The sequence below is a fragment of the Pristis pectinata genome, chromosome 4 (genome assembly GCF_009764475.1).
Source record: "Pristis pectinata isolate sPriPec2 chromosome 4, sPriPec2.1.pri, whole genome shotgun sequence".
NCBI classification, from domain to species: Eukaryota; Metazoa; Chordata; class Chondrichthyes; order Rhinopristiformes; family Pristidae; genus Pristis; species Pristis pectinata.
Genome location: NC_067408.1, coordinates 78,115,201 through 78,141,773, shown reverse-complemented (window position 1 = coordinate 78,141,773; position 26,573 = coordinate 78,115,201). Strand labels below are relative to the sequence as shown.

Genomic DNA, 26,573 nt, shown 5'->3' with positions numbered 1-26,573 from the left:
CAATATCTTGTGTCAGTCTTCACAGTAGAGAACAGTGCAAATATTCCAGAGGTATCTGTGTGCTCGTTTCAAAATCTATGGAAGAACAATCACCATCATGAGCAACAAGGTATTGGAAATACTGAAGGGACTAAAAGCAGACAAGTAGCCAGGTCCTGATAGCTTACACATGAGGGTGCACAAGACAAGAACTTATGGTAATGTGAGAAGTGTGTCAGCACAGATGGAAGACTAGATATCGTATAGAAGACAGAGAATTAGAATAGACTATCCTTTTTCAGACTGCAAGGAGATAATTAGTGGAGTGCCTCAATTTCTTCACTCTCAAATATTTACAATCAATGTTAATAACCAGGAGACGATGGAGGTCAAAGTATTCACATTTTCCGATGACATGAAAATAGATGAGAGGGCATCTTGCAATGAGGACATTTGGGCTCTTCAATAGGATAAAGATAGGTTGAGTGAGTGAGTGAAAACTTGGAAAGTGATGTTTCATGTGGGAAAGTGTGAGCTTATGCATTTTTGTAAGAGAAATTTTAAGGCAGACCATGATCTAAACAGAGAAAGATTGCAGATGAGCAAAGTGCAGAGGGATTTAGGTGTGCTTGTGCATGAATCGCAAAAAGTTAGCAACAATGATTAGGAAGGTAAATGGTATATTGGCCTTTATTGCAAGAGGATTGGGGTTTAAAAATAGGCAAGTATTATTACAATTGTACACAGTAATTGGTAAGGCTTGGAGTATTGTGCACAGATTTGGTCCCTTTATTTAAGAAAGGATACACTGGGAATCCTAAAGAGATTCACTCGGCTAATTCCTGGGTTCAGAGGGTTGTCCTATCACCAGTGGCTAACTAAATTATATCTGTATTCTTTGGAGTTCAGAAGGAAAAGGGATGATCTTAATGAAACATATAATACCTTGAGGGTGTGTGATAGGATAGATGTTGTATCCATTGGTGGGAGCATCTCAGATGAGTGGACATAGTTACTGGATTAGGGGCATTTAAAATGGAGGTGTGTAGAAACAACTTCTCACAGAGGGTGGGATGTCTGTGGGATTTTCTACACTGGAAGGTTGTGGAGGCTGGATCATTGGGATTATTTAAAGAGGAAGGAGACATATTTTTGAAGTATCAGGGAATTCAAGGCCATGGGAACTAACATAGAAGAGGAGATGATGCCTGCGCCAGATCACCATGATCATTGAGAATTGAAGGGGCAAGTGTCTTCCGCCTGCTCGTTTCTCCTTATGTTTTTACAAATGTGAACGATAATTTTAAAGAATTGAGGCAACTTTGCAAATGTTTCACCCCAACAATTAGGTAGATACAGGACAAAAATGTTCAAAGTTTCTTCTTCCTTTCTCTCATTCTAGTGACAGGTTTAGGAGTTTGTACAACTTCAAGTTTTTAACAAAATCTTGTTAAATATATTGTTTTGGGCTGTCAGTGTCCTTGGCTCTGACTTACTGCAGCTAATGTAAAGAAACCATACAAACTGGACTAACTCTATGATTGTAGTGAGGAACATTATGTTATCATCATATTAGGAAAATAATTCAGGACCTTCACTCTCACGAAATTTAACTGCCAGCTAAGTGTACTAAATAAATAGATACTGGGGCTGTACTTCAATTTAAATTACATAAACATTGCTTTAATTTAATAATAATAGTTTATAAAATTTCTTCTAAGCCAGGCAGCAGGCCAAGTTACAGCATGCAATGGAAGAGTAAACTTTACTTATGCACAGTTACAGTAGTCCATTGAATAAAGTCCAAGTGATTAACTTTTCTTTGGTCTGGGTTTTTTCAGTGTTCCTCTTATCTAAGGAGCCCTAGATTCAAACTTGTCCTGTGGTTTCAGACTGACTTTGCACAAATGTTGCATGTAAAGTGCCTCAGAGTGTTTTACTTGGTTAAATGAATCATATAAATGTTTTTACAGACACAGATGAAAGAAGGTTAAAATGTAGAATCCTGACCAAGGTAAAATACAACGGGTGAGATAAGATTCAACTCTGAATCACCCATTGCATTGAAAAGTGAATCCTGCCAAGATTCTTAAGTAACCTTCAAATTTCATGCATGGGTTTTCCAGTTGCCTGACATGGATTCATAAAGCATCCATGGTCCAAGAATAAAAAATAAGGAGAATTGTTCACTTGAGTTAAGAAAATTCTTTTAAGGATAAATGAAGACTGATTCCTTTTCATCTGATCAATAGTATCAAAGTAAAACATAAATTATTTTCATTTTGATGAGTAGTTTGCAGAGAGCTGTGAAAGGTTTCATACTGTAGCCTGGAACTGGATTCAGAGAATTGATGAATCTGGAGACAGACCTCAATTCTGTATGATTTCCCAATCAACTGATTATTAGTGGAATACTCCTAATAAATCTGTGAATATTTAAGATCAACAGAGATAATTATTAAGAACAAATATTCTATTCAAATATTAATGAATACCATTCCTAACCCTCCCCCCGCCCCCCCAAAAAAATAAATCAATTAACTTACGGCCACCAGGTTGATGCCTTTGCTTCAGATTGTTTAATAACCTGTTGATCGTCTTCCAGTCAGAATTCAGGTTGTCAATTTTTCCCTGAGATAAGTAAAAAAAACTCAAAGCTGAATGAGCTGGCACATGTATAATGGTATTGTAATGCTCCCTCACCAACACCTGTAATTTGCAAATTATAAACAACTGTGACATTTCCCTTAATTGAAAATTAGATGGCAGCATTGCAGATGTACCTCATAAGATAATTTCTAATTCAATAATTCCAGGTTTGTCTGTTATGTCTTCTATGGGGCAAATTTTCACCTTCACCCACTTAGCCTGTGAGGAGAATAATGTGCCACCCATAACACACTAAATCCAACAACACTGTTGTCACTTCAGCCATCATTTGATGAGATGGCAAGTGGCAGACAATTATTGACCTCTTCTTTTCCTGTCCACAACAATTACTTCATGAAGCAATCAGTTTCTAAATACTGAATAGCAACAAGATAGGTATTAATTCCAGACGTATGCAGATGTATTACACACTAATATAAACTTTCTGAAGGCAATGGCTTTGGTTTATTCCAGCTTTGTGCTGGGAAAGGGTAGATACTCAAAATATCACAACTTGTTTTTCTCATTCCAGATATAATCTTTGAAGCACTGTATTTCATTCCAACATTCTCACTTCCTTCCTTTTATTTCACCCTTTCAATTCTCTCATTACCTTCTAATTTTAAAGTGTTAATAAAAGGTTGGTGTTTTTCTCCTGCATCAGAAGAGGTCAATATACTGTATAAACCTCATTACTGATTCGTAATCGTCTCTTCCTAAATTCAAATGCACAGTTGTAAATATTTCTAAGATGAGCTCTAAAAATATTTCAATTCATAAAACATGATAACAGCTGTCTTTAGATATGCTACTCCTAATAGATGATGCAGAAAACGGGTCACTAAAGCTTAAGGATTGTGAGTACAAAGGAAAAAAACCAATGACTAAAATCTAAAAGCACATCCTTTCATTGTGCAAACACTAAAGGATACATTGAGGGTAACCTTTATAATCTATCATAATTACATCGACTGATTCAGCTTCATTGCATGATGATAATGAAATAATTGCTAAGTCGAGCCCTCATCTGCAGGTAGAGGACTTTAGCAAAACAACAGATGTTTCATAACTACTTTTTTCCTTACTTTATATCTTTAAATGGACACTTTTAAAATGAATTTGGGAAATGTTCTCTTTTAAAATTAATTGAAATCTCTTTCCTGATGGAAGTAACAGTTGGTGTTGTCTGTTACAGCTATTACAAGAGCAATGTGAAGCATCTCCACAGGAAAATGGCATCAAACACCTGCTTCCAATTGGCTGGAGGTGACAGGATGATTAATTCAGCTCTTAACAGGCTGATGTACTGCTGACTTGGTGAGGCAAGCATGATGATCAGGAAGGAGCCTCTGCATTAAAGAGGTCTCCCATTTGGTTAGTTGAGGTATATAAAGCAATGCAAAGTCAGAAAATGTGGTGCAGTATACATTGTAACATCCCTTAAATTGAACATTAGCCATATCTGTGCAGCTTATGGAAGTTAATGTCCTTAAATGCTGTTTTGTTTTGATAACTGACTGATGAGCATTTGTTTAAAAATCATGAAGTAGAAAATTGTGGTCCCGTTATCAGGCCACATCTTCTCAAATCCAAAATAGTCCTCATCCCAAAAAGGGAGAATATACATTTAAATAGCAACTTTCATGTCTCCAGAATATCCCAATGTGCTCCATTTGCCAAAAAGCACCTTTGAAGCGCAACTACTATTGTAACAAAGGGACGCATGCAAATAATTCATGCACATCAGTGGCCCACAAACAGCACTGAGGTAAATAATCAGACTATTTTCCATAAATGATGCCCATTGTTGTAGTGCAGCAAAGCAAATGACTTGAACATTCTAAAGTAAAATATTCTAACATAATGTACTTTAATAATATTTTTGTAAAGGTTATTCAACTGGAACATATTCCATTATCAATTGAAAGCACTGTTTGTTATGAGCATCAATTAGAGTAACTGAAAGTGAAAAAATCGCTTAAGATCAACATCAAATTTTAGTTATAATTGATGCAGGTTAAGACTGACAGATGGTCTTGAATCATCATCCTACTAAATATATAAATGTGCTTCCTTTGTTAATGGCTCCATATTGTCACAAAGTCTGTATAGCTGCCATTTAGTACTGTGCATAAAGCAGCATGTAACAGATTCCTTACTTTATCAGAGTCATTTATTGTTATACTAATTAATTCAACTTTTTTTTTCTCAATACACTGTTGTTTGCTCATTGGGATGAAGAATTCTTGCATCAACAGATCATAATTAATTGCTTCTTCAAAACTCTAAGCTGACAATGAATTTAAAAGTGCATTAAATATTATCCTGCAAAAAATGTTGTTTCCAAAATTAGTGCATTAATTTACGTAGATGAAATGTTCTGACTGTTTTAATAACTGCCACACATACAGGTTTAATATCAGGTCATTTATCGAGCTGCTTCTTGAAGGAGATGGTTGTGCATGAATTGGCTGCTGCATTTTACATATTACAACAGTGAATACATTTCAGTCAGAAGGATGCACTGCTTAGGTGAGTTCTCAAATCATGAAAATCACAAGAAAATCAAGCTTTCCTTCTTTCTTGCAATGCTGAAATCATCTTGCAGCCTTCATAAGCACAAAATAAACTGAACATCGCAAATCTGCATATTCCTTGGATGTGCTATGCACCCTTCAGGGAATTCCACTTCTGCTATTTAATATCTTGAGGGAGTGCTCTGTACTCATATCCTTTGATCTTCAAAGGTTGAGAACTGAAATTCAGATCATTCATCTTGAATCTGCTCTTCTGAAGTGTGGCCAGCAACCATGCAAACATAGATTTCTTCTCTGCTCCAGGAGAATATGTTCCATGGAGCATTTGATAATCCTCAATCAAGAGCTGGGCCTGTTTCTGACTGGTTGTCAGATTACCTCGTACAATAAGTGTTTCCTTTAACATTAATCAGGACCAGAGGGGCCATTTTCATTCCCTGTGGGCTTCAGTAAAAAATCTTTTGTGCTCCACACCCAACAACCACACAATTTAAATTAGGTTGGGTGTTCATTGAAGAAATGATTGTATTGCATGACATGACTCTTCATTGACTGTTGCACCTACATGCTGCAGTTTTAGTTGCGAATTATCATCTTTAACAAAGGAAGTTACGTTTAAAGTTCTATTTATTTGCTGATGCAAGCAGAAATACAAAGGAAGCTGCAATGAGTTGAGGGCAGTTGCTGCTTAAGGGAGTAGCAAGACTGTGAGCTGTTGTGAAGGAAATAGAGAACAGGGTTCTATAGCATAGAGGTGTTGGTAGGCAGTGGATGTGTCAGATATGTGAGTGAGATCAAGGAGTACAAGTGGGCTCAGCCAATGGCCCTGGATATGAAATGATTGGAAATGCTCCTGAGGGAAACATCGTCATCGAGGTTCCAGGGGATGACACAGAAGAGAAATGCAATGACACATGAGAAGGGCTAATGATATTGTTGCTGGTAACAGAGTCGGAGTTGCAAGAGATATTGGTGAGTCTACTGGTGCTGCAAATTTCAGATGAGGTCTCACGTGAGGACATTGTGAAAACCTTAAAGGGATATTCTAATTCAACACCGGAAGTTTTCAAAAACTACAAATTTGCACATGCAGCCAGGGGTCAGAGAGAATTGCTGGTAAATTCATTGTCAGGCTGAAGGCATTAATAAATACACTGGTGCAATTTCCAAACCTGTTTAATTCAAACCTTGCAGTTTAGTGGATGAGTGAATTCAGACAAAACTGATGCAGAGAGCTTAATTTTTGAGGGAATGGGCAGCATAGCCACCATCATGGAGATGGTGCTTGAAATGGGAGGTAGTTTCCAAAGTGTAAGCAGAGAGGAAGCCCACTGAAATGGCACTGACCATGCACATTGATGTTTCAGGTGGGTTTGGTGAGAAACCACAGGGTCCCATAAGTGTTACAAGTACATAGTTCCCTGAAAGTGGCTGCACAGGCAGACAAATGGTGAAAAAGGCATGGTTGCCTTCATCGGATGGGGCATTAGGTACAAGAGTTGGGACTTCAAGTTACAGCTGTAAAAGATGTTGGTGAGACCGCACTTGGAATATTGTGTAGTTCTGGTTGCCATACTATAGGAAGGATGTGATTAAGCAAGAGAGGGTGCTGAGAAGATTTACAAGGATATTTCCAGGACCGGAGGCCTTGTGTTATTAGGAGACACTAGGCAAAGGAAGCTAAGGGGTGACCTTATAGAAGTTTATAAAATCATGAGGGGCATAGATAACATGGATTTTCAGTCTCTTTCTCAGGGTCAGAGAGTCTGAAACTAGAGGGCATAGGTTTAAAATTTAAAGGGGACCTGAGAGACAAGTTTTTCACACAGAAGTTGGTGGGTGTACGGAATGAGCTGCCAGAGGAAGTCGTGCAGGCAGTTACAATTACAATGTTTAAAAGGCATTTGGACATGTACATGAATAGGAAAGGTTTAGAGGGCTATGGGCCAAATGCAAGCAAATGGGACCTCAGGAGGACACCTTGGTTGTCATGGATGAGTTGGCACAAAGAGCCTGTTTCCGTGCTGAATATAGACTCTTTGACAGGCAGCTCCATCCATGAAGCCAAGTAATGATGCAATAGCAATAATGCAGATGGAATTATGTGACAGTCTACCCAAAGGAGAATATGAAGCTTGGACTGAGAAGAAATCCAAGAAGTTGAATATGAAGCTTTTTTGAGAGGAGATAAGGCAGTGGTTTAGGAAAAACACACAAGTGTTGTGTGCTACAGAAACCAAAGAAAAGTCCTGTGGCATAGAACCAAGGGACAAGGTGATAGAACATAACAGTGAATAGGAATGTGTCGTCTTGAGATGTGGATTTGTAATGAGAGAAGATAATACTGACAAAGGGTACACCTTCAGAGAAATAAACACTGTACAAGGCAGTCTTAGTGAGAGACCTGATACAAGAGAGTGCAGATGTTGGAATCTGGAGCAGAAAACAAACTGCTGGAAGAATTCAGCAGGTCAAACAGCATCTGTGGAGGCAAAGGGATGGTCGTGGATTCAGGGTCCTCGCTGTTCACGTGACAGACGGTAAAGGCTGGGACTATGTACTCTTCACACTTGTCAACAAGCATGTAATCCAGCATTCTGCATCAGCAAAATTACTAGGATGGAAGATGGGGATTACAGAAGCACTTTGCAAAGGCAATCATAAGATTGAGAAACAGACCTGTAGAGCAAGGTAACAAGTTGGTTACAGAATTGGAACAGGACGAGTTGTCCCAGAGGAGAAGTAGTTCTAAGTCCAGTGTGAGTGACAGACAGTCCTTTATGAGTAGTCTGAGTCGAAGGTGTCACTCTGACAGTGACCTCGCATTTTCAGAACAAGCCTTGAGGGCGGGCAATTCAGAGGAAGAATCTGTAATCCATTTGAACAGCATGAGAAAAACAGTTCACAGAAGTGCAAGGTAAACAGCTGTGATCCTACAAGAGTTCACAAACAAGATGAGAAGCAATTGACTCAGCATGAGGTGCTGCAGTGAGCTGGTATTGATTGGGTCCAGCAGAGTTGGTACAGAGAGAGAAGCTGAAACCACCATTCCTGAAGAAGAGCTCAGTGCTGACAAGATTCTTGTTATTTACAGAGCTGCTGAATGGATTGCATTGTAACATGAAGGAAGTTCCCGAACTCTGAGGTTCCTCTGAGGGGTGATACAGAAGACATGGACTTACTAATATCAATCCCACACATCATTTGCAAAATGAAATAGGAGACTGAAAACAATCAAGTAAGAGTTGAGAGTCTTGGAGATGATACAGAAAAAAGTGGCAGTAGGAGCAGTAGTAGAGAGAAAGCCCAGTATCTCTCTCTGGCCAGAGTAGAAGTCAGAATGTGAGGCAGTATGGAATGTAAAGCCACAAGGATGGAGAGCTTTAAGAATCAGCTGACATAAAAATTATTGTAACTGCGTGACGTGCCGGATACAATGTATAATTGTCAATGCTATATTACTGATGTCTGTGATTGGACTCTGTGTTCTATTTTATGTGAACAGTTTAGCACAAGTGACACCAAAAAGATGGTCTTCCAAAATAAATAATGCAATATAGTTAAATGAATGGAGGCAGTTTATGCTGCAGGACAGATGTGACATGAGATGTGCGTGAAGGCTACCTGGGCAAGTGAGTCATTGGGTTACTAGTATCTGGATTGGATACTTCAGAGATATCAAGCATACCTTTCAACAAAGGGTTCAAGGAATCAAATGAACTTATAAAGGATTGCATTTATGAATGTATATTAACATAAGTAGTCAATTGAGTGTGTGATTTTATAACACCTTCAATGAAGGATATTTTGATTTTGAATTCTACCTCTCCTTATTTCATTATTCTACCTGGAACACAAAGGAACTAAGAAATACTACACGAAAGAGTCTATGTCTTTTGTGTAGGATAAATGCACAATGATGTACAGTGCATTACAATTGTGTGGCACAAGTTGGATGGATCATGTCTTGCATTGTTAACACACTTGTATCCCAGCATCTGCCAGTCCCTTTCCCAGCCAGATAGTTGCACAGGTTTTTAACTCAAGGAGTGAATCAGGTGAACTGAATTTGTTATTGATTTGTTCCAAATGTCCATCATAAAACTCACCCCAGTCTGTGTATGACTTCTTCATTTTAAGAAATAAACAAATTTTGTTTGGTTACGGAGTGATGGTTAAACAACACAAAACTCCAGAGAATTAGCAGTACTGAAAACTTTGTTTTAGAACCAACTAAATGAACAATTGCTTTATATCTCATTTAATTTTCATTCTGCGTTCCTCAAGGGAAAGGTGCTTATTCATCAAATAGTTGCTGATTTTAATCCAACACTAAATCATATCCCCAAAAGCAACACTGTTTCAGTCAACAAAACCTTGGCATCCAAGTTAAAGACTTTAAATACTTCATTAGAACAATTACAACATTTCAAATACAAAATCAAAAATTTAAGAGGTTACCTTTATTGGTTGAGGGATTGGTTTTTCCTTATAGAAATGCTGTGCCTTGAAAAATATGCCTTCCACATCAGCCTGTTTGGCTAGTACTCCTTCTTCTGTCTCCTAAAAACAGAAATAGATTAAAAATATACATCACTGTGAAATAATCAATAAAGCCATATACAGGTGTTCATTTCTTTACAGATCACTGAAGTCATTCCATTCCGGTTATGTTTCAACAACCTCCTTATGCTGACTTACTAATCAGTGGATGTCAAACTTTCTGAAACCTAAATCTTTGCACCATCAACAGATTTCGTATTTGGTAACATCGCTAAAAATGTGCGTTCTACTTTCTTATCACCTCTCAGCAGCAGACAACACAGACAGTAGTTCCAATTCAATTGTGTTTGACTATGAAAGTATTTGTGTATATTTGCAGGTTTTCATATTCAAGTCTCACCAAAAGTCATCAACGAGCAGTTGAGAATTTTGAATAAAATAGAGAATGACCAAAATATGCACCTAATCAAGAAGAAAAATAAAACGGACTATTGCAATTACTCTCCCTAACCCTGAAAGGCAGGTAACTAAAAGTTCTTAAAATTGTTCTGAACTTACCATCCTATTATTTCAGTCCAGTTAACTACTTTCGGGAGATGGTCTAAAAAACATGGAAACCACCCTGTTTTCCATCCTGGGTGTCAACATCTCAGAGGATCTATCCTGGGCTCAAAACATTGATGCAATCACAAAAAAGGCATGCCAGTGGCTCTACTTAGTTAAGGGTTTGGGAATATTTGGTATGTCACCAAAGACTCTTACAAATTTCTATAGATGTACGGTGGAAAGCATTCTGACTGGTTGCATCACAGCCTGCTATGGAAGCTCCAATGCACAGGATCGCAAGAGACTGCAGAGGGTTGCAGACTCAGCCAACTCCATCATCGAATATATCTTCAAGAAGCGGTGCATCAGGAAGGAGCCATCCATCACTAAGGGCCCTCACCATCTAGGACATACCCTCTTCTCGTTACTACCATCAGGGAGGAGGTACAGGAGCCTGAAGACCCACACTCAATGATTCAGAAACAGCTTCTTCCCCTCCGCCATCAGATTTCTGAGTGGTCCATGAAGCCATGAACACTATCTTGTTATTCCTTTTTTTTGGACCATTTATTTATTTTTGTAATTTATAGTAATTTTATGTCCTTGCACTGTACTGCAAAACAACAAATTTCTCATCATCTAAGTCAGTAATAATAAGTCTGATTCTGATTCTGTTCAAATATATACTTGATGATCTGTCATTAAATCCTATTTTTAACCAGGTTTTTGTTTCATAAAAGGAATTTACTGTTTGCTGGGAGTCTGCTTCAACTTACTATTTCTGTTAATAATGGAATGAAACTCTATTAATCTCTGCTTTCAAATGAGATATGTTGATGTTAAATCCATAACCGCTCATTCTGTACTCTCATTTTTGAATGAAACAACCTGCTTGTGTCTGCATTATTTATGATCTTCATTATTTGAGACTGGGCTACTTTTTTGGTTCAAGTCTTCTTAGCGCTATGAAAATATGCTAACATCTGTGTGAACTTCTTCACAGTGGCTGTATGGAGAAGAGCAACAACTTATTCTCCAGCAAAAGTCAGAAAGTTAAAATGGAAGTCTGAAAATTATTTAGCCAGGTGGCAGCCTGATGGTTGCTTTCCAAACTGCACTCAGGGAAATTAGATATGCTGTGTGGAACAGCCTGGACCTTGCAGAGTGGCGATTCTTTAACCTTCCATTAGTGGATGAGGCATTTGTCTTCCCTGCTCTGTTGGATTTAGAACATAGAACATTAAAGTACAGTGTAGGCCCTTCAGTCCACGATGTTATGCCGACATTTTATCCTGCTCTAAGATCTATCTAACCCTTTCCTCCCACACTGCACTCCATTTTTCTATCATTCATGTGCCTATCTAAGAGTCTCTTAAATGTCCCTAACATATCTGCCTCCACCACCTCTGTCAGCAGTGCGTTCTACACACCCACCATTCTCTGTGTAAAAAAACTTACCTCTGACATCCCCCTCATACCTTTCTCTGATCACCTTAAAATTATGAGCAAGGTATAGGGGGGATGTCAGAGGAAAGTTTTGGGAGGACAACACCCATTCCTTCATGGGTGGACCGAACCTAATGTTTGTAAGTGAAGAACGTGTGGTGACAGCAGTACTTTGAATGATAAATTTGTTCCAACTCCTTTCCCAAGAAGCTGAAACATGGAAGTCATGTTTGGATAAAGCACGTGTTTATCTGGAAATGGTTGTATACGTTTTGGAGATTAGGTTAAGATCATGGTAGTTTGGCAGGGCATGGTTAATTTCTATTTAACAAAGTTTTTGCTAAGCTGCTGTGTTGCTGTTGATATATGGTTGAATGATGACTGAAAGAACAGATATCCAAGGTGGTGGTGTGCTCTATGCTACTCCAGACCCCATCTACACTTTGCAGTTCGGCTAATTATTGATGACAACAGAGTGTTGGCAGTCTTTCCAAACTGAATACATGTTACTCTGGCTCTCCCTCCTTGGATGCTGCCAGACCTTCTGCATTTATACCTTACGAAGAGATGCATCTTTCCATGACCTTTTCTCTGTGGTTTACTCGTAGTTTATCCACAACGTAACCAATTTGTTTCATTGCTCCAGACTCCTGGCCAATATGACCTGGCTGCAGGTACAAGACACTATTCCATCCTCCATATATGTTAATTCAACCTCTGTTGTCAGTTACGAATCACAAGGAAAATAATTTTGATTTTGCTCTTTATTATATCAGAGGGGATAATTGTAGCTTGTTTGTAGAGTCACATCGAGAGACGCAGCCTGGAAACAGGCCCACTGAGTTGGTGCCAGTCGTCAGCCTCCTATTTACACTAATGCCACTTTAATCCCCCATTTTATAAAAAAATTCCTCCCCATATTATCATCAGCTCCGTTCAGATTCTGCCACTCACTTACACACTCAAGGCAATTTACAGAAGCCAATTAATTTTCCAACACATATGTCTGTGCGATGTGTGAGGAAACTGGAGTACCAGGAGGAAACCCACACAGTCACAGGGAGAGCGTGCAAACTTCACCCAGACTGAACCCGAGGTCAGGAGCAAACCTGGGTCTCTGGTGCTGTGAGTCTCCACTAGCCGCACCACTATGTTTGAAGAGACTTGGGTTGAAAACAAGGTAAGATGGAAAGGGCCTTGATTAATGGATATTATTTATCGGTATGATCAATTTTAAATGATTTTCATCCTGAACTAATTCCAAACCCATTATGCTCTTTTAATGATAACTAATACATTGTTGTAGTAGTTACAACATATCTGATATCCATACACATCTGATATCATACCTGACATCCATGAACATGACACAACATTCAGTGTATTCCCCATCTGCTGCATAAGAATAAAAGCAGTTCCCAATTCACCATTATGTATGAATTCTAAAAGAGATAGCCCTGGAAATGATGCATATCACATAACATCTTGGGAATCATTCATGTGAACATAATAATAATAATAATAAACTACGACTCAATTCTCATATCAATTTGAACTTTTTCAGGTCAATATTTTTATTCCTTATCAGAAAATTCTGTGCAATTTGTCCAATTGAATACAAGTGCAAAATGACGTAAAATTGTTATTGCGCCTATTAATTTAATAATCATTTCTTTCAACAAAATTTACTTGGATACTGTGACCAGACCTGAGGAGTGAACAAATGTATTCTTTAATGGAAATACTATTCTATTATTGAGGAAAAACGTGTTTGACCAACAAAATACAAAACGACTTGAAATGCAGTTGCCGAGGCAAGATATGACATGGAAAGAGGGAAAAAAAAATCATTTCATAATTCAACCTTCTGCCTTTGCCACTGAATCCATTCCCTTTTCCAGGTCTTCTCCAAGGCTGAATCAGATTGTTCACATAAGGACACAAGAAACAGTGGCACCTGGAGGCCACATGGTCTCTCATGCCTGTTCCATCACGATCAATCTGATTCTGGCCTTATCTCCAATTTCCTTGCTTGTCTCCCATTAGCCTTAATTCCACTTCAGACCAAAAATCTGTCCATCTCAGCCTTGAATATATTCAATGATTCAGTCTCTTGAGCTCAATGAGCAAGAGAATTACAAAGATTTACCACCCATTGAGAGCAGAAGTCCCTCCTCATCTCTGTTTTATATGAGTGATCACTTATCTGAAAATATACCCCTCGTTCTACATTGCCCTACAAGGGGAAATATCCAAGCATCTATCATGTCAACGCCATCTCAGAATCTAAAGTGTTTCAATGAGGTCACATAGCAATGTTCTGAACTCCAATGAGGATGGCCTAACCTGTTCAATCTTTCCTTGTAAGTCAATTCCTTCATCCCTTGCAAACCTCATCTGAGCTGCCTTGAATGCAATCCCTCCTTAACTAATGAGATCACTGACTCATACTCCGAGTTAACATAAAATGCAGTTCTCACTCCACTTACGCTCCAGCACAAAGAAGTTCTTTAGGATCACTGAGACCTAAACAACTCCCTCGATGTTTCTGCCTCTAAAAGCTTCATTCATACTTTTTGTTCCCTTCAGACTTCCAGCTCCCTGCTGCCAGCCAACCAAACACGACCCTCAGTAAATATCAGCTCATTCAAAGTTTATCTGTCCATATCCTATCTGTCTTGGAAGTTGTATCTTGGATTCCTTTCCCGCATATCTCTTGCAAGGATTTCTTCTCCAGTCAAGAGTGCTGAAAACACGATATTCTGTTCTAAGCAATTCATTCCAATTACTGAAACGGAACTAATTTCAGAGGCAGAGTAATGAGGAAACATGAATATTCAATGCTCCCAAATGAGGATGAGTTTGTCGGCATCAGCCTCTCATACTTAAGACTTCACTTACAACCTCCATCTCAGATCTAAGCTTTGGTTATCCCTTCCAGAGCTCTTCATTTTCAGTGTATCTCTGCTTTGCTATACTTCATTAAAGTTCAACATAAATGCATGTTGTTGTTCTACAAATACCTCAAAGTGAGTGATAATCACTGATACACAATATCAAGGTTTCGGATGTTTGCAGGAATTGATCATGCCAGATTTTTAAGAGGATTCAGAATAGTTTACTAAATTCAAAGCCGCTATCTGGTAGTTAAAAAGTTGTTTGGTTCAGGGTACAAATATTCCAGGTCTCCATCTATAAGCTGATTGGAAACATCTGCTTTGCTAACACAGGGATTGCAGGCTTCCAGCACCAACAAACAGGCAAACAAAATGCATCACCATTGCAAAAATGACCAGGTACTTGAGAACAATGTGAACATGAAAAGGCCCTTGTGGCAAAAGAAAGAGGAAATAATTTGGTAGCAGCAATGTTTATACAGAGAAATGGAGCTTGAAGTTGACACACATTTGACAATGAGTGCACACACCCAAATAATGCCAAGTCATGACTTTGTGCTTTCATTGCAAGAGTACAAAACTCATGGTGGAAGAGGGCAAGAGAATCCATTAATCCCCTCTGAGGAAGGGGTTTCCGGCTCTCCAGAGTGTTCAGGAATTGAGAGTTAATCTCTATAACAGAAAAATAATGGAGTGTTTTGAAAATCATTGTATTATTTTTATACTTCTGGCACCCATTCATTTATTTATCAAAATATTGGAAACAATTAAAGAACGCGAGATTGTTTGGGGCAGTAGGAAGATTGAGGAAAGGTTTTGCAAGTTGTAAAGCCCTTCATGAGGAGGCGGCAACATACATTCCAGGTGCCCAGGTTTTGCACAGAATAGGCAAAGAAAAACTGGCAATCGTACTGTGCTGAACATTTAGGTTATATAATGCACATATCCTAACATGCATCAACCCACAGGAATTTATTATGGGCATACACTTGAGCTTAAAAACAGCAGTAGCAATTACAAATAGCACTGGATAAGCTACAGCCATTTAGAAAACCACCTTTCACATCCATAGGATGTCCTAGAAGACTTTTACAGCTAATGAATTGCTTCTGTTTTCATTTGAAGTGCAGTCATTTTGTTTTGTGGATATATGCGACAAGCAATTTGTCACACAGCAAGGTTCTACTAACAGCATTGAGATGAATGACTAGTTTGTCAATTTGTGATGTTAGCTGGACGCCAGCATAAATTCCTCTTCTTATGTGAGTGGTACCATAGGATCATTTATGCTGACCTAACTGTACAAATTGGGCCTTAATTTAACATACAAACATGAAACTTTTGACAATATCATTCCTCTGCAGTGTTGCAGTGAAGCATGGCAATGATATTTTGCATTGCGAGTTCAATCAAGATACTTCTGAACCAGAGTTGAGAATATGACTGCTGAATCAAGCAATCAAGTGTGTACAAGATCATCCTGTGTTTAACCTTCTTAGTACAGAGACATTGAAACAATACTTTCAAACAACGAAGCACAACCACATTAAACCCACAAGCATCGGATCAAAGAAATAAACTCCAGAACCTATAATATGATATAATGTTCATGGGGCAGGAGGGAGACCAGGAAAGATCTTGAAACAAAAAAGATCACTCTGGGTTTAAGTTACTCCTTGGTGGGAGATGAGCTGTTTGATACCAAAATGAATTTGCCTTTCATCAACTGGGGCAAAGTCCCCTTTCATAGTTTAACTTAAAATCATGCTGCTGGACCAAGTTTTTTCTTGGTCCTTGGTTGTGTGCCTCAACAGCACAGGTGAATAAACTAAACACTGTTTAAGTTGGATGCCCCTTCTGCCCATTTTTCTGGAGGCTGCTAATGACTGCAGAGAAATTTATTCCAATGAAATTCAGGAGCAGAAAATTCAACACGTTGAATATGTTATTTCTGGAAAACAGCCAGGGCACTAAAGGGCTTTGCAGCTGATCAGCCCGGGCATTTTTCCCCATTATTCATTGCTCATCAACACATGCTAGATAAACCAAGATTTCCAGTGCACCTGCTGGAGCTTATTACAGAAAGGTTATCATATTTGTATTGCTTTCAAATCAATTCGTAATTTTATTTGTGCCACAAGGAGACGTTATTGTTAGACTGGGCATTAAAGTGGAACTTTAAAATCAATCAAGACCTATTGATGGCACAGGTGCATATCTTTATTAGTCACATGTACATCGAAACACACAGTGAAATGAATCTTTTTGCGTAGAGTGTTCTGGGGGCAGCCCGCAAGTGTCTCCATGCTTCCGCCGCCAACATAGCATGACAGGATTTGTTTATTGATTTCTTTCAGGAGAGATTATGTCTTCCAATATCATGGCAACAAATCTCAGAATTTCCTGATTTGGTCTCACAAGGTCTTGCAGCTAATTTTGCCCTGATGTGTGCGGTTTGATTGGTTTGGCACCTTCTAAATGTGGGGCTCAAAACAACACATGCGGATTCAGCTAAGTGGTTGAAATGCTCATGTGGATGGACAGCCTCCCGATGAGGACATGAACCCCTTGTGTGGATACGCAGCCTCCTGATGTGGACATGCACCCCTTGTGTGGATGGACAGCCTCCTGATGTGGACATGCACCCCTTGTACTGATAGATAGGCAGCTGAGCCCTGCACCCTGAAAGCAAATGGCAGGAAAGCACGATGGGACTGGCAGGACAGTCGGACGAGAGGAAAAGAGATCACTAATTAACGGGCCCATTCCTTCCTCAACAATATAGTTGAACATTGTCACTGCATGTTGTACTTTGTAAAAGATCACATGTTAATAAGTGGCTGTTGTTTTTACAGCTGACAATTACCTTGGCAATGGTTGTGCAAGCGAGCACAAACCAGAAATCCAACAAACCTATTCATAAGCTATCGGACATATTTATGAAGTGGGATTTACCCAACCTGGGCTCTGAGTGGGGAATTTTAACTGGTACACTGCCAATATGGAGTTGTTGATTCTGGGCACGGGGCCATGTTGAACAACTTTTCTGATAACTAACCCTGCCAAGAAGACCAATGGGGAGTTCAGATCAGCAACCTGAAGTGCTTCTCCATAGATGTTGCCTGATCGACTGAGCAATTCCACCTTTATCTATATATCAAACAGGGTGTCCATTTCATTCAACTCATTACTGCACACTACAGTGCACGCATACATTGGGGGATCAGGGGAGGTCATAAAATGGCACTTACATCAATACCAAATGATCAGTTGATGGCAAAAACACAGGAAAGTCAGGTACAGCCGTATCGATCATCTGTTCACCTACTGCAACTCATTAAACTTCTTTTGGTGCAGTGTTCCTCTGCTGTGTTCCCTTTCCACACCACAAAGCAATATTCAAGTCATGGGAAGACAATGTAATTTTGAAGAGAATTTTCTTTCCACAGAGTAGAACACATTTGTGAACATTAAAAATCACTCCTGAACCAACTGACTGTGATAGTGCAAGTGTAAAATTTCAAGCTGGAATAAAATGCATGTACTGATCACCTAATTGTATTCCAAAGGTCTTTTACGTTTTCAATATTGCAGGTCTCAACAATTAGATAGCAATGATTGCTTTAAGAACCTGTAAAGTCCTTTGCCAACGAAACAGAAACATCAGGGAATTGTTAACAATGCGTACTTATTACATCATGGACATCTTACCAAAGGACTCCATGGAAGATTACGCAAATTCCACTATTTCAGATGCTGACTGAATCTTTCCTTCAAAGACTTCATGATCCTTATCTCAACTAATCGCTGTCCCAAAGCACCCCAACCTTCAAATCATAAAGAAGTTTCTTCTGACTTTTTCCTTTTCTCTTCAACAATCTCTGTTAATAGTTCCTCATTACAGACTCTCTCAACTGAAGCAGGTGGACGTGTTCAAGTGTGTCTTTGGTTGCTAGAGCTAAAAGAGCCTTCAGTGCTGCCTGCTGGAAAACAAACTACTGGAGAAACTCAGTGGGTCGAACAGCATCTGTGCAGGGTCTTGACCCAAAACATCAACAATTCCTTTCCCCCACAGATGCTGCTTGATTAGCTGAGTTCTTTCAGCAGTTTGCTTTTTACCTCAGATTCCAGCATCTGCAGTCTCTTTCATCTTCATCAAGTTCAGATCTTTTGGCTCCTGAATATCATAAGCAAGTCAATGAGGCTGCAATCTACAGTTTAAATTGCACTTTGTTTGCTTCCAGTGATCTTTTCTTCATTTCGATGTTGAGCAATTTCACATTTAGTTGAAGATCCAAATCAACTCCAACCACAAATATTAATCAAACTATCTCAAATAATCAAGTTAGTCAATCTTGCTTTTGGTAACTCTGGGAACTCTCTGGTCTCTAGACATTAGATAGATTCTAAATATACTCCTGAATCATTGGCATAGAATTTGCTGAATGGCACAAATAATAAACTGCACCATCAACTCCACAGCTGTTTCAATTTTCTTGTTATGGACTTCAGCTAAAATTTCCTGGAAAAGTAACTTCGCTGTCCTGCTTCAAATCAAGTGGTGAATCAGGGCAGAAAGTCCCTCATCTCCATGTGCATCAATAACTAATTAAGAAAATCAATATCAGGATGACCTGAGTAATGAAATTGTGAACTTCATAAACTTTCACTTTGCTGAATGAAACATATGCCTGTTGTGTTAAGTTTTTAACAACATTTTCATATATTCAGTCTAAGACTCGAATAATTTAAGGTAAAAAAGTGTCTCAGATTAATAAACCTTGATGAAATTGGAGTTCATTATGGTGATTTCTATGATGTCAAACCAAGCTCTAAAATAAAGGGGCTGTGACTGATGTTTCAAGTTCCCAAAATGCCATATTGCTGGAATATATATCTTGTCGCCTCACGACATTCAGCGTTACCAACTTCGATCCCTGTTGGAGACAGCTTGGACTGAGACATTGAAATTGATATAATTCCATAACTTTGACAAATATAATCATACAAGAACATCTTACCTTTATATCAAAGACTTCTGGCAATGATGCTTGCTTGTACGATTCCAACTGCTGCTTTGTAGTAGAAGCCCAGAGCGCAAGGAGGTTTAGCTGCTGTTGAAATAGTACAAAATCCTTCAAATACACTTCTATTTCTTTTTGTTTATCAGGCAGATTTTTTGACACCTAAAAAATAAAAGCACAAGAGAACTGAAGCTGCTTCTTTCGCTCTTATTGTTTAATGGAACATTTACTTTGCAGTTGTGTTTCAGAACTCAAAGGACTTTTTGTTGAAAATTTATGTAGCATTGAAATAATCAGTTCTTCCCCATTTCATTTATATGCATGTTCCAGCTTGTATTAATGGGATATTATATCAGCCTGTTTGAGTACAACTTATTAATGATAAATCCAGCCATCCTAATCCCTGATGATGAGCCATTTACAGGAGACAATAAATCTAAAACCACAGGAGGAGACCTCAGAAATAACTGTTTCCATGACAACAGCTGCTGAGGTGCAGCAAGATTTGACAGACTGGTGGTGTTTAACTGGCTGAATGCTGATGAGACTGAACATTTATGAACTGCTTTATTTACCACACACAGAACACAGCACTCCTACTCAAATGTACAATACGTTCCGGCATGTATGGCCTTTTTCATGTTGAAACCCTTGTGCCCTGTACCAGGTTTTACCCTGGTTAGTTTCCTCAGCAAGAGGCACCCTGATCTGTCAGGAAGTCAGACCGTGAGCTCAACATTTAGACTCCCATTCCAGTGCAGTCGTGAAGGAACTACCATTGTTGGATGAGACTTAAAGTAAGGTGCAGTCTGTCATCTCAAGTGGGAGTAGATCCTGGCACACTTATTCAAACTTCCCTCCAGTGTACCCATTTAATACTCACCCAACCCCATCAAAATTGGTTGCATGGTCTTAACCTCATTCCTTTTTTTGTTGTGGAATTTGCTCTGCATTAATGGGCTTCAATGGCTGTAAACCATTGTGCACCATCCAGAGAATTGCTACAGAAAACCGACTTATTTTTCTGAACCTTACGAAGACATTTTCTGTCAAGACCACTTTGTATGCAAGAGGTCACACAAATTCCCCTCAAGCCAAAGTTATAGTGGGTGAAAATGATGGTTCTCCACAGAGTGGAGACAACAGCAGAACAACTCAAAACTGGCAAACTTCAGAAACACAAATCGATTATAAGCGGGGCACATGCAATAAATATTCAGGTGACTTTCAAATGAAATATGGCACCAAGACTGCTTCATCAATAAAAATGCGGATGAAATTACTTCCCACTCACTGAATAGGGTGTAGATGGTGAAATGCAGCCAGTGTTTCACATAAATGGAATTTTAAAAAAATTATTACTTTTTAGAAGGTAGATTAACAGTGCTGTCATATCCTTGTGAATAATCATAACAATTGCAGAGCTCACAAGGGAAAATTTTAAACATCATTGAAAATTTAGGTGTCAAAATTTCCAATCAAATTTGAGGAGGATCAACAGAACCATATGATTCCTATTCCAACTATGCACTCTCAATAATCCACCATTATCAGAAAAATTTGTTAGAGGAGTTAAACAGCTTTGTTCATTTCTTTGGGACCTCCCAAGAAGAGCTCTGACTCAAGGTTACATCCATATGGTGGTTTGGACAGATGGGTTAAAAAATCTGTGACAAAGAAAATTAGACTTTTGACATTAGCGAAGGACTAAAAGCTCCCATATGAATCCATACCTTTTTTTTTATTGGCAAATAATATCAGTACTAGCTTGATTTTGAATACAGCTTCCTGGGTAGGCAACTCCCTCTACGGACACCAATTTCATCCCTGCCTGTCCATCTCTTTCCCTGAACCACACTCCTCCACCCCAGTTTGTTCCACATCATTGCTGAAGGTCATACGCCCCTTAAACTAGGTTTGTATCTGATCTATCCACACATTGTTTACCTGTCTCCCACCACACTGATTTGCTCTTATCTCCTTTGTTTTATGTTTTACAGGCTGTATCTTTGATTGTTAGGGTTATATCACACCTGATATATTTTTTTTGGACACTTCTCCCATCAGATCCACACTCTAAATGGTGGTGTTGTTCTCAAATTGATGTCACACCACATGTTATGTTATCCAAGTTCAAAGTAGTTTACAACAGGTTCTACTGCTCTTCTTCAACTCCCTGGCCACTGCTCTGAAATTCTCTGCTACTATTAAGTTTAATCTATTTTTAAAATTTAGCCTGTCGAAGTACTGTTCTCTGCACAGTTCCCCATACAGTTTTATCACCGCTGATAGTGCTGAATTATGTTGCCTCATGGTCACACAATGACTCAAAATTAAAATCCTCATCTTTTTGCCTGAACAGTAGCACAGATGATTTCTTCCGACCATAACATCTCCCAAGCCACTTGCAATATCTGTTCTGCTGTTTCCATTCCTTAATTCATTCTCAAATTCTCTCCTTAAATCCCTCCACCTCTTCTCCCTCATTAAGGCCCTCCTTAAAATTCATCTCCAACCAATCTGTCAACATTTTTATGCTATGCTAAATTTCTTATCATCATATGAAACCATGAACATTATTCCACTTTCAAAGACAATAATATAAATGCAAGTTATTGGTGATGATTGAAACCATTTATTCTCTCGAAATGATAGGCTTTAATAGGCCCTTGAATTCATTGATACAACTGATGGTTTTCATTATATTTCTAAGGAACTAAACCATCATGAAACTGCACTGTTTGGTATGCTCTAAATATTATGAAATGACTCATCTGTAGATATTCTCCAAGTGGCCTTTGCTCATGTGCTTTCATTTATTTTAAAGTTGTTGAGTGATTTTGTCAACTGGACTCACCTTAACTCTTCCAAAATTAGCACCTGTGAAAAGACTCTTGACTTCTTTACTAGAAAGCATCAGGGCTGGTTTAGTGAGAATGACCACGGGATTAAGCACCTAATCAGCCTCAAATTGAAGGCATTTTTGCATTGGAAATTCCACCACAGCTCAAGGGACAAGAAACAACTCCAGAGGTACCTGAAGGCCAAGTTCCAAGCCTGTGACCCAAACAACAGATAATGGGTGGAAAGAGCACAGTCAGCCCAGCAACTCATTGATAATCCATGCAATGCACAGATTTTTTAATCCAGTTAAGGCCATTTTTGGCCTTAATACCCAAAGGTACACCCACCTGCTTGACAGCCATGAATGAAGACCAAGGAGAGAGAGGCAGTCAGTGCCCACAGAGATGAACACTTGGAACACCTCCTCAAGCATGACTTGTCCTTGATTCGCACTGTATCTCACTGTAAACTATCATGTCCAGTCTCACTACCACCCCTGAATGACAACAAGTCAAAAGGTTTGTATGCAAATTGGAAAAGGACAAGGCTTTAGGGAGCTGACAGCATCCCTGCTTTGTTTCTAAATCTTGGTGGACAGGAAGTTTAATCACAAATTCACAACCGCATATTCCAAGTCTGGGAAAGCAGGATATGCCACGGGAGTTCAGACACACTATTATCACAAGCTTCAACAAAGGAGGCAAATCCAACTGTGGTAATGACAGAATGGTTTCCATCTGACTGCCAGAGGGAAAGTCATTGCCTCCTTCCAGTGTCCTCTGCATCACATCTTGAGGCACATTGTGCATGATCTTCTCCATGCATCAACTCCAAGAGAAATGCAGGAAGCAGAGTTAATCCCCTTACATGCCCTTTTCTGACATTACAAAAGCCATCACCTCTACCAATCCTGAAGGACTGTGGAGAATCCATCTCAATTTGGCTGCCCACAGAAACCCATCTCCATCTTATGTCTGCTACTTTATGGCATGCCTGCTGTGTCCTAAATCTACAGCTGCACAACAGACCCGATCTCAGTGCAGACTGGTGTTTATCGCCCCAACATTTTTCTCAGTCTTTCTTACCACAGCGCTGTTCGTCAGCTCCAACAAGTTTCCAGGTGGAGTGAAGCTAATCTACAAGATAAATGGGAAACTGTTCAACCTGCATTACCACCACTCCAGCAGCAAAGTCACTTCAACTGGAATCATCGACTTGCAGAACACTTGTATATCATTAACTTTGGAAACTGAGTTCCAGCTGGTTCAGAGAGGAATTTGAAAGAATTGGCATTTATATTTAACATGCACAAAATGAGTGCCCTGTACCAGCCTGCACCTGCTGTATAACTGTGAACTACCACTCTAATCCCTCACCACCGACAATAAAGACTGGAAAACATGGACCACTTCCTGTACCTTGACGACCACCTCTCAATGAAGGTGGAGATTCCTGATAAGATTCATCCTCCCCTTCAGAGCAACAGCACAACCTTTCACCATCTAAGGAAACATGGTTGAAAATCAAGACCTCAAACCAGCCTAAAGCTCAATGTCTACCAGGCACCAATGATCTCCACTCTCTTGTCGGTCCTGAGATAGCAGGCATCTCAAAGCATTGGAGAGATACCACCAACAGTGTCTCTGCAAAGCCCTCCAAATCCAGTGGCACGATAAACAAACCAATGTCAGTGTTCTCTCACAGGCCAACATCCCCAGAAATGAGGCCCTAATCATGCTCAGGCAGTCCCGATGAGTAGGACATGTCATTTGCATGCCCCACACCAGCCTCCCAAAACAGATACTCGAAGCCTTATAACATAGAACATAGAACACTACAGCACAGTACAGGCCCTTCGGCCCACAATGTTGTGCCGACATTTTATCCGGCTCTAAGATTAATCTAACCCTTCCTTCCCACATAGCCCCCTATTTTTCCATCACAGCAAATTATCACGTGGACAAAGGAAGTTTTCACTATCTCCTTGAAAAAAGTGTAACATGCCCACTGACTTGTGGGAATCCCTGGTCCACGACTGCTCAAAATAGAGGAGCATTTGAGCTGTCGTAGAGCACATCACCTCAAACTATCCACATTCCCCACCTGTCAAGTACCTCCTGGCCCACTGGTGGCAAAGACTGTGGGTTTGACATTGGCCTCATCAGCCACCTCAGAAACCACAGAACTATTGTGGAGGTATCTCATCTTCAAGGGACAGCTTGAGAACAAGATTTTGCATTTTCCTCTAACCTCTGATTTAACTCCAGAAACATCATAAGTTTGGAGGGCGTGGCAGGTGGGAGGGATGGTTTCATTGTGCATTTTTAAATCTGTATTAAAATGTGCATCTCCAAGCAGCCTTCAGCCAGAAGTTTTAAATCATGAACAAAGGCTGTGAAGAAATCCTGGTATGTATGCAAAGAGCATCAATTATAATTCTGAGAATCCCCCTATCGGTCATTTGAATAAATGTTCCACAAATCCTGTGCTCCAAAAACCACATGTTAATTGCAGTACATGACAACAAAGAAGAAATCTCATTCTGGAAGAAGAGGATGAACCACGGTCTCTCTGGACAGGGCAGAGAGGAGGAAAGGGAAATAAAGAACTGCAGAGGAAAAATGTCCTAGGAACAAAATTGCACAAGATTTGGTTTATCAAATCCCAATCTTAGTTTACTATTACAGTCCCTCATCCAGGCAACAGCACATTGTCAGCTCTTTCCGCAGAGGTCATTCTTGCACTCTCAATAGATGACTGATTACACCTCACTGCATTTGAAAACAGATGTTTGGTGCAAAGTATTGGAAGCTGGTATTGATAGTGATATCAAGCAGCACTTCATCACTGATAATCTGCTTACTACTGCCCAGTCTGGATTATGTCAGGACCTGTCAGCTCCAGATCTCATCACTGCCTTGGTCTAAACATCAACCAGAGGGCTGAATTCAAGAGGTAAGGTGAAGGTGTACTGTCCTTGACATTGAGACAGCATTATTCTGTGTGTGGCATCAAAGAATCTTGGTAAAACTGAAGTCAATGGGCATCAATGGGAAAACATTCTCAAGTCTGGAGCCATATTTTGCACAAGATGGTTGATTGTTAGAAGTCAATCAACCCAGCCCTGGGACATCACTGTGGTGTCATCCGAGACTCAAATGTCATTAGCCTCTTTGTCAATGACCTTCCTTCAAGCACGAAGGTCAGAAGTAGGGACTTTTGCTGATGATTGTGCAGTGTTTAAATCCATTCATTATTCCTCAGCAAATGAAACAGCCCATACCTGCACTTAGTAAAACTTATCAGACCATTCAGGTATGGGCTGAAAAGTGGCAAGTAAGATTCGCACCACAAAAGTGCCAGCCAGTGACCATCTCCAAAAAGAAAAAGTTTTGCTACCTGCTCTTGACATTCAATGGCCCCCACTATCAATAGTGTGGGGGGTCACAATTGACCGGAAACTCAGTGACAAAAGTACTGTGAATACAAGAGCAGGTCAGTGGCTGGGTATCTTGCGATGACTGACGATCCCACCAACACCACAAAGCCTTCCCACCACTTACAAGGAACAAGTCAGGAGCAAACTCTCCACTTGCATGAGTCAGTGTGTTCCAACTACTCTCAAGAAGCTTGATTTTGTCCTGAACAAAACAGCCAACTATCCTGAACACTCATTCTTTTCGCTAATGGTGCATGGTGGCTGCAGTGTGCAGCATCTACAAATAAAGCACTGTATTTACTCAACAAAGCTATTCTGACAATCTCTCTCAAACCTATGATCTATACCTCCAAGAAAGGCAAGGACAGTGGGGTGCATGGGAACAACACCATCTACAAGTTCCCCCTCATCCTGGCCTGGAAATATCTAGCTGTTCCTTCATTGTAACAAAAGTATAAATCCTGAAACTCCATAACCAATGGAGGAGTATTTTCACCACTAGGACTGCCAAAGTTTTAAGAGTTTCTCAAGGGCAATTAAGGGTGAGCAATAAATGCCTGTTTGCCAGTGGAACCCAGATCCTGAAAAATGATAAACAAATAAAAATTGAGGATATTTACCTTTGGTAAAACCTTAATTTGAGGCCAAACTACCTTTATAGTGCTTCAAGTACTCCAGTGCAGTGAAGAGCTACCTTGATGTCTTATTT

At 39.6% G+C, this 26,573-nt stretch overlaps 1 protein-coding gene across 3 annotated transcripts in view; it reads right to left on the bottom strand.

Moving 5' to 3' along the window:
- Positions 1-26,573, bottom strand: part of dmd (dystrophin) — a 1,415,828-nt gene that overhangs the window by 351,182 nt on the left and 1,038,073 nt on the right. For all 3 annotated transcript variants that reach the window (XM_052015085.1, XM_052015086.1, XM_052015087.1), the window contains exons 49-51: positions 19,579-19,743; positions 9,627-9,728; positions 2,526-2,610 (exon numbers count right to left, since the gene is read on the bottom strand). In XM_052015085.1, the coding sequence (XP_051871045.1) occupies positions 2,526-2,610; positions 9,627-9,728; positions 19,579-19,743 (352 nt within the window). The remainder of the gene's footprint in view (positions 1-2,525; positions 2,611-9,626; positions 9,729-19,578; positions 19,744-26,573) is intronic.